The following is a 9,842-nucleotide window of genomic DNA, read 5'->3' on the forward strand; positions in this document are numbered from 1 at the left end:
CTTTACCTTCTAATATTAGATCGTCTTTCCTTTTATAGCCTTCCCTCGAATTGATTTCTAATTAGTGAATATTTTTCGTTCTGCATTCTGTCACGTAGCCACTTATTATATAAGCTGATAGGTCTAACATTCTACACCCACTTCTCTCTACAATCTATGGCGGACGGCCAGTCGCTCCATTCCTCATATATATTTGAAGATTTTTATCTTTTGGTACTTTGTGGATATTTTATCTCCACCATCAAGACGCCGGAGCTTTTACCTTTGACTGTATAATCTTCAAGGATCAAACCTGAGCCCGCTGTCGAAGAACTATACAATAACCCCTTCCCAACTACCTGGAAGTGGAACTTTATGAGCCTGAGCCCGTTATCGGAGGAATATATTATCCAAGCCTGTCAACTGCCTGGAAACGTCACCTTACGAATCTGACATATCATCATAAGTTACGTAATATATGCACGTTTCTATTTGTAACTGCCACAATCACTATTTGTCTCTTTTAATCAAATTTCATCTTTCTTTTTATTTCATTTTAAACAAATCTTTAATTGTTTTTCATTTATAGTAACTAGTAAATTCTGGGGCCTCATTCTACATATTTTTATGTATAGTCGAGTAGCTCTTTACTCACTTGAGACCATGACAGTTACACATTTTATGTTGATTGTCACACTAAAACTCCACCGACATCAGTTCAGGAGAAAAAAGTTATTGCTGTGCGTCTACAAAACCCATCTAAAACTTCGTGATAGTTATCTTTTCGGCCTGAGTTTGCATATTGGGTTGATGCAACATAATATCAAAGTAAGAAAAGTGCCTTAGAGTTGCTGTAAAAAAATATCTTTAAACCCTCAAAATCAGCCAATATTTTTGCCGTGCGTCTTTATTTTTAGATTCACATATTTCCATCTGAACTGAATAAAATGTGGACAACTTTGACTTTGTAGTGCTTTTAAAACCTTTCCACGATACTCGGCTTTAATATAAGAAAACATTTGTACATCTAGGACCAAAAACTTTTACGCAAGGGTCCTCTGAAGCTATCCCTATCCCCTAAAATATGGGAATCAAGAAAAATTAATAGTTTGACAAAATCATGTAAATATGTCAAATTAAGTCATTTGCTAGATCCGTACCAATTTGCATACCAGCAACATCTCAGTGTTGAAGACGCACTATTAACCGCCACAAATTTGATCTCGAAACACCTTGACCAAACGCCCTCGAATTACGCCAGAATCCTGTTTGTCGACTTTTCGTCAGCTTTTAATGCCATGAACACAGATATTTTGCTTCAAAAAATGTGCAGCATGGATATTCCAAACTACCTTATTAAATGGTATAAAGAGTTTCTGACCCATAGACCGCAATGTGTAAAATTGGGTGAACATATCTCCAACAAAAGAACGTTGTCGAACGGATGTCCCCAAGGCTGTGTGAGTTCCCCAATCCTGTACATCTTATACACCAACGACTGCAGACCATCCTTTGAAAATTGTTTTATAGTGAAATATGCAGATGATACTGCTATTCTTGGCTTATTAAAAGATAAAGTTACCGAAAAGAATTATTTCAAACAAATAAATATATTCACCGATTGGTGTAAACAAAATCAGCTTGAATTAAATGTTGAAAAAACGAAAGAACAGGTGTTTGGTGTAAAAAATAAAAACGACTTAAAGTGTGTGGCGATCGGTAAAGATGATGTTGAGATAGTTGACTATTTTAAATATTTAGGAATAACCATTGATAGTTCCCTCAATTTCTCTCAACATATTAATATAATATCTAAGAAAGTTGCCCAAAGATTATACATCCTAAGGAAATTGAGAACATTTCAAGTAAGGAAGAAAACTATGTTAAGAGTTTATGACTCATTGATTAAAAGTGTAATTGCGTTTGGCTGCACCATATGGTTTGGAGGATGCCGACTTAAAGATAAATCAAAAATTTCAAAATCTATCAAAGAGGCATCAAAAATAATAAACCATCCTCTTGATGGAGTAGAAAGAATTCATGGAAAAGCAATAGAAAGGAAAGCATTCTCAATTACCAACAATAAAAAACATATTTTATACCATGAATTTAGTCTTTTACCATCTGGGAGAAGGTTTTGTCAGATTAAATGTAGAACTAACAAGTATAAATCAACGTTCGTTCCATCAGCAATAAAAATTTTGAATATTTCATATGGTACAGAAAAACCAAGGATTGATTCGTTGACTGATTAACTGATTAATTTATTTAATGTAAGATTAACTGACCAATTGACAATGATGATAATTTTTGGTGTCGAATTGCCACAATCGTAACAAATTGAAAACGAAATGAATATGTTTATGTTGTGTATATCGCACGTGTGAAAGAAAGAAAGAAAGAAAGAAAGAGAGAGAGAGAGAGAGAGAGAGAGAGAGAGAGAGAGAGAGAGAGAGAGAGAATAAGTAGGAGTGAAATATCTGTTCAATCTTAGTTATCGTTTAACATTATAACAAGTGTAACTAAATGACAAATTGCCATATTTATGGACAATAAAGATCTATTATTATTATTATTATTTTACGTTCAAGAAAAGGGTAAAATACCATATTTGCCCATTTTCTATGTGTTTGGATATTTAGAATCATTTCATTTCATTCTAAAAGGGAAAATGCAAAACAAAGAAAGTAATTTTATGTTTCTAAAATTCGTTTAGATAACTTAGCAAAATTAAGCAGTACTAATACAGCTAATACCATGAGTTGTCAGTTGTGTCTCTGAATCTATATCAACCCATTAAAATAAATGTAGGCCAGCTAAGAGACAAAATTTTGAAAATTGACCTTTGAAATTAATTTTATTTGCCTATTTACACTGTCACCATAAAATATGTTTGTTTCTGAATGAGAAAAGAAAATGAGAGCAGTTACCAATCAAAATTTCCTTTGAAAAATGGTTTTGAAAGTTATTATATTGATTTATGGGTGGAATTTCCCTGAGGGCAGGGGAGCATTGGCTGCCTAGGCTATTTATTTCCAAACTACTCCATGCTCTCTTCATTCCATTATTCTTTTATCAATTTTGTTTTTCATGTGGCTCATTCTCTTTGTTTTGTTGTGAGACCACATGATTTTGTTTGGGTCCCGTCTGGAGTCTTTTGCTAGGATGGCGACAAGTCAGATGGATTCATCTTTATGTGAGCGGTAATTTTTCTAGTAAATCATCTCTTTATTGATTGGGCGTATGTCTATTTAATCGATATTGATGTACATTTTCAGCCCCTAATGGCAAGATCCTTTGTTACTGTCAGGGTACAACTTTTAATTGATGGAAATTACACAGAGATGGATTGCTCTTGTATAGATAGTACTTTTGATCCTTTTGAATTTGCCATCTTTGCTTTACTTTCTTTTGGATGCCTAGAAACCCAGAGCTGTTATCTTTTAATGGCGCTGAATTTCAAATATAAAGAATGCTCTGTAAACTTAAATCAAATACAATCAAGTAATAAAGTTTGTTTCAACATTTTATTATGATTGACACTAATATCACCAGCAATGTTGGTTTGAAATTTAGTAAATATAATTTACTGTTTGGTAAATACAGAAATCGCGTAAGTATTAAGAACCATGAGCATCCCACAAAGGAATTCAATGTAGAATTTTAGGTTAGCAGTAATATTTTAAACGTTTCATTCATACTCCAACAACCATTGAGTACAGATGATACAAGTTATATTGCATTTAATCTTATTTGTTTTCCACGTTAATTTGTCGTGGATATGTCAATATTTCATTTACATTTTCATTCATTTTATCCAATTAATGACCATCAAATCATAGACTTAAATCATGCTTCATTGCCATCACTATTGTTTATCAAAATGATTTGTCATCACAATCATTCTTTTTGATATTGTAACTCACACCTACATTAGCATAAACATTGTCATGTGAAGTTAATAAGACAATTTTACACAAATCATTACCATGGATTAATGCGATAGTAGCATCATAGTACATTTATTTCCGTTTGTAAAATCTATCTTTCCCATAATTGTTAAAGAGTATATTTTAAACGTGGGTGAGTAGTGTCACATAATGATTAACGTTTATATTTTTAAGCTTTAATAATAATGATAATAATAATAATAAATATAATAATAATAATAATAATAATAATAATAATAATAATAATAATAATGATAATGATAAAATAATAATTAATAATAATAATAAATAATAATAATAAATAATAATAATAATGATAACAACAATAATAATAATAATAATAATAATAATAATATAATAATAATAATAATAATAATAATAAAGATAATAATGATAATAACAATAATAATAAAATAATAATAAAAATAATAATAATAATAAATAATAATAAAATAATAATAATAATAATAATAATAATTAATAATAATAATAATAATAATAAATAATAAACAATAATAATAATAACAATAATAATAATAAAAATAATGATATGAATAAAATATAAACAATATAATAAATAATAATAATATAATAATAATAATTAATAATAATAATAATAATAATAATAATAATATAATATATAATAATAATAATAATAATAATATTAATAGTGTACATCCAAAAGGAAATGTTTGTACAGACGTATAAAATGCCGACAATCATACATACATAAACACAATATACGTAAATATATGTGGTAAAGTAAAATTTGGTTATAGGTATAGTGTAATAATATTGTAAGCTGTAAGAATAATTACATAGTATAAATTTCATGGGACATACCGATTATATGATATATTGATGTCAACATATAAGAAAAAAAGATTAGTAAAAAGAAAAAAAAAGGTAAGAATTAGTTACGGCATAATAATATTGTAAATTAACTGAGAAAAATTATATAGACGTCTAGTATAAATTACATGGCACATATTGTAGGTTAAATAGGTAAATTGATAGTTGTAGTAAGCGATTTTATAAATTGGTGTATAAAAATTGTGGGTATGGAGTGATTTTAAAGAACAGGATTCAAAGTTAAAACAGACGTAGACTAGAATTCATAAATTCTTTTTCTTATTAAAAATTCTGCAACTGTAAGGTAAAAAGGATCGGAGGTGTCTTTCACTTGTGTTCGTATAAACAACAATCAATCATTTCTGTTCGACTTAGTGATCTGATAATTTAAAGGATGTGTTGGATTATCAAAAATATTTCCAATTTTTTAAAAGCAGTATTCTGTATAAAAATCATTAAAAAATAATTTTAGTAATACAAAAATAAGAACGGAGTTAATCTCACACCAGTTATATTTCGGTAGGCTTAGAAAAACTTAACTTTCTAATATTAGATTACCATTCCTGTAATAGCCTTCTCTTTGAATTCATTTCAAATTAATTAATACTTTTCTTTCACCCTTCGTCACGTAGCCACTTATTATAAAAGCTGATGGATTTAATCTTCATTAATCACTTCTTTCCAGTATTTACACCTTGACGGCAATTAAATTCCACTCCTCGTTTTATCTGTGGAGCACTTCATTATTTTTTATTTCCGCCATCAAGACGCGGAGCTTCCTTGGTCACCTTTGCCAGTTCGATCACTGTCAAGAATTTATCAAGCCGGGTCCTTACGGAAAAGTCTTGCAAGTACTCTTGGACTGGAAGTGGAACCTCACAAAAAAGTCCGCCTCAATATCTCACATTATCATCATCTCATCAAGATCGCATTAGATGCGTAATATTACATTCTCATTTGTAACTGTGATCACCATTCATTGATAAGAAAATTAATTTAATTATAAATCATCTTTCTATTTATACCATCTTAAACAACTCGTTATTTGGTCTTTTTGATGTAACTAGTAAATTCTGGGGCGTTATTTATCACATTTATTTTATAAATGTAGTCGAGTTAGTTCACGAGCGCTCATCTGACAATGATACCTTGTCAAAGTGCTCATATCAAAAGTATATCTCACAAAATGAGCTCATTCACTTTGGGTCAGTCAGTGAAATTATGGGCACTATTGACCTCTGTGCCGATAAGATGATGGGGAACTCAATTCTCTTACGGTCCTCTAAATCGGTCTCCAGGGTATGCAGAATTTTTGAGGATCTACCAAGACCAAGCCTTATCATCAGACACTATATCAATATTATGCTCTCCTTTACTTTTTAATTAATTTTTGTTTTTGGGCGATCCACTGCCATGTTGCGGTCCAGCCTTACGTGCAATCCACTTGTATTAGATTATGGCTGATATAACACAGGGTGTTGAAGAAGAGTCGTATTTTCCCAGACATGCTCTATTAGCTTACTCCTCCCTCCACCCCCCCCCCCCTTATATATTTTGATCTGTGCCAAATTCAATAACATTTTTAAAAATTTAAACGGAAAAAATACTAACGTCATATTTGTTTATTTTTCACAGCTACCAATATTTCAAAAAAATTTACACGTCATCTCCAAAATTTTTAGAAGAAATAATGGACGATTGTCAGTTTTTTAAATACATGGATGCGTTCTCTTCTCTTGAAGAGGTCTTTAATATGCCGGATGAAAGAGCTGCAGCGGAGAATGAGACAGAGCCGTGGTATATTGGATGGTAAAGGTTTTAATTTGTGATTTAAGAATATGAAGTATCTATTGAGAGAATGTATAAGGGTAGACTGAGCATTCTTGACCCCGCTCTTGTATTTTCAAACCTAATAGATACGAAATTGACAAAGGTATCCAAACAAATCTTAATTTATGTCCTTTCCGTTTTAAATCAGCAACTTCACCGTTCCCACTCACACAGATCCGCCAACGACGCACCAGTCATTGCATCACATCGAAGAAGGATTCACTTGGCAAACTTCGACACTATCGAGACTCTCCGCCTCCACCCTGCCATCACTGCCAAAATTTGTCCCCTTGAGGTGTCTCTTAGGTCTGAATAAAAAGGAGAAAAGTGTTGGAGCTAAATCGGAATTTCAAATGGGGGGAGGGGGGGGGGAGGATGTTCTACGACTTCAAGAAAACTTTCTCTTTCACTGTGATCATGCGTTTGTGTGAGCATTCTCGGTATCCATTGGGCACATGCCTTTCTGTAGCTAACTCAGGATTTCTCGAACGCTTTATAAACCCTTCCCTATGAAATTCCAGGTTTTTGCAAAGTTTCTTATTCTATTATCTGCGATTAGCTCGTTTAAATTCGTCCTATTTTCTGTTCTTGTTGTTTTGCTGCGGTCGATGCACATTCTGAACGACACTGTGAGCCTGGTTGAATGTTGGTAGAGACGTTATCAGTTCCAGTAAAACAGTTAGCCCACCTTTGAACAGCTCGAATGAGTCACCATTAATAATAGTAGGGGGAATTAGGCTAAAACCGTGCAAATTCGGGTTGAAAGCATCAAAATGTGCATACAGGTTGCGACGACCCATAGAAAAAACATCTGATATAAAACCACTCTGGCAATCAATCGTAAAGTATCGGTTTAAGGCCTTAGATTTTACCTATTACAGCTATATTAAACAAGGGAAATAACTGCGTAAAAATAATTATTTTCTTCATATTCATTGTATTAGGGAAAATGAAGCTAAAACCGTGCACATTGGGGTTAAAATCCTGAAAATTGGCATATAGGTAGCTATAACCCCTTATAAATAACACCTGATATAAAACCACTCTGGCAATTTATCATAACAGTGCGGTTTTAGCACTTTTATTGTTTCCTAGTCCTATATGGCATTGCTTATCCAAGGAAATAACCATGACAAAACAATGTGCGTTCTAAAACTTTAAATACACCGGTAACCATTTACGGTAGCTAACTGATGGTTATTTCGTGTTGTAATTAGTAGATAAAAGCGGAAGAGGGGGGAGAGGGAGTGAGCAGGAGAGACGGAGAGAGAGAGAGAGAGAGAGAGAGAGAGAGAAAGAAAGAGAGAGAGAGAGAGAGAGAGAGAGAGAGAGAGAGAGAGAGAGAGAGAATTTTACTCATTACTGTACTAACCTAACTAGTAGATAAAATAGGGAGAGGGGGGAGAGGGGGAGAGGGAGAGGGAGAGGAAGAGAGAGAGAGAGAGAGAGAGAGAGAGAGAGAGAGAGAGAGAGAGAGAGAATTTTACTGAATTTTACTTTTGATTACTGTACTGACCTAACATCCCCCCCCCCCCACACACACACACACACACACCCCGCATCTACACAAGTCCGTGCAAGGCAAACCGGACCTTAAACACTTGCATCGGGTGCCGATACATTCTCTCTTACATGAACATTTGATGAGTTTTTGGGACACTTTTGACAATTATAAAATGAGCTCCACAGTGGTTCATGTCGATCGTCATATATTTTGCAGGGTTCTATTCTATAAAAGATATAATGTTAGCAAAGGCTCGACTTCTTTCAAGAACTGTGACAACATGATTATCACCAGTAGTGACATCTTTTCAAGCTTGTTTTTTTAAGTATCGTGAATGACAAATATTATGGCATAGGGCGGTAGTGTGGCTCCTGAGCGACTAAATCTCCTCCGGCAATAAATTACAACATATCAGAATCTTTTATAGATAACGCTATTTCACGAAAATTTTCTTCCATATCTTTTGTCATTACAGAATGAAGTACTCCCGATTCCATGTTTTTACAAAAAAGCACGTTTGTTTATTATAGCCAATCTGTAATTTGAACGTGGTCTCATTATTCTCGTGGGTTGCGAAATATATTCATTCGGTGACTCCTCCAAGTCAAATGACGAAGATTGGAATTCTTGTATGGCAATTTTTTTAGATTTCTTTAATTCTAATCGCCTAATTTTGTTGGCATTAAATTTTACACAACAATACTTATGCCACTTAGCATCATTTTGTTATAAGCTTTCAATAACCTTATTTCTTTCTTATGAATTAAAAAAATAGATACATCCAACTTGTTTTCATCACAAACCAAAAAATTTAATTGTGTTAAATCTTCAAAAAGAGTTTCATAGCCTTGCCCTTTGCCATACCTCCTCGACTTAGAGGGACATTATAAACGGTCTGTGTTATCTTTTTGGCATATCAAATACTCGTCCCAGTCTCTGGGGGCAGTTCTTTTTGCTATTGTATGTGTATCTGAAATCGTGCAAACGCATTCCTTTATTAGGCATATGCAATATTCTTTCATAACTCTTCTCTCTCTCTCTCTCTCTCTCTCTCTCTCTCTCTCTCTCTCTCTCTCTCTCTCTCTCTCTTTCGTTCTTTCTGTTAAAGACCCATCGTCAGCAGGAAAAATGTGTGCAGTGCCTTACAACGCAACAGTACAAATAGAACATTCTCCCATTGTCCCTTTGCGGTAAATAACGCAAAGTAAATAACGTGCCACAATACAGCATCATAGTGGTTGGTGATGATGATAATGATGATAATCATAGCAATGTAAGTGGTATGCGCACTCTTTACTGTCATCAAGTTTGACCGAAATAGGTTTTAACTCACGTAAAATGATTATAGCAGTATTTTTGGAAAGAAAAGAAAACAGGAGGAGGGGAGAATGAGCACTTTCCTTTGTCAACACCGGTTATCGGCATTTATTGAGCTGTGTTCTGCTAGTCAGTTTTGTCTACCCCTCTGTCCGTCTTCCCGTCTTCCCGTCCGTTTTAGAGCAATTGATTATACTTATTAAATCAGATGCAGAAAAATCTCATATTATAGAATATTTCTCGCTAGACGTCATTTAAAACAAGTGAAATTGAATAATATTTACGATTAAATAATTTGTATGGTTTGTGAATCGAAAGTAAAGGGAAAGGAAAACATCCGCTTCGACGCTAAAAATAGTCACCAATGGGAATCTAAAGGATGACGTAAAACAGCCTTTGGTCAGCTTGCC

The 9,842-nt window shown here is 33.3% G+C and overlaps 1 protein-coding gene across 3 annotated transcripts in view; it reads left to right on the top strand.

The window, feature by feature from the left end:
- The window catches only part of LOC144973291 (uncharacterized), a 128,864-nt gene that overhangs the window by 19,683 nt on the left and 99,339 nt on the right, over positions 1-9,842 (top strand). For all 3 annotated transcript variants that reach the window (XR_013645517.1, XM_078915558.1, XM_078915559.1), the window contains one exon: positions 6,417-6,590. Coding sequence is in view for 2 of the 3 variants with exons in the window: in XM_078915558.1 (XP_078771684.1) it covers positions 6,417-6,590 (174 nt within the window). In the remaining variant the exon portion in view is untranslated. The remainder of the gene's footprint in view (positions 1-6,416; positions 6,591-9,842) is intronic.

Source organism: Berghia stephanieae, chromosome 5, assembly GCF_034508935.2.
Source record: "Berghia stephanieae isolate SIO BIC M18660-M18661 chromosome 5, UCSD_Bste_1.3, whole genome shotgun sequence".
In the NCBI taxonomy this organism is placed as follows: Eukaryota; Metazoa; Mollusca; class Gastropoda; order Nudibranchia; family Aeolidiidae; genus Berghia; species Berghia stephanieae.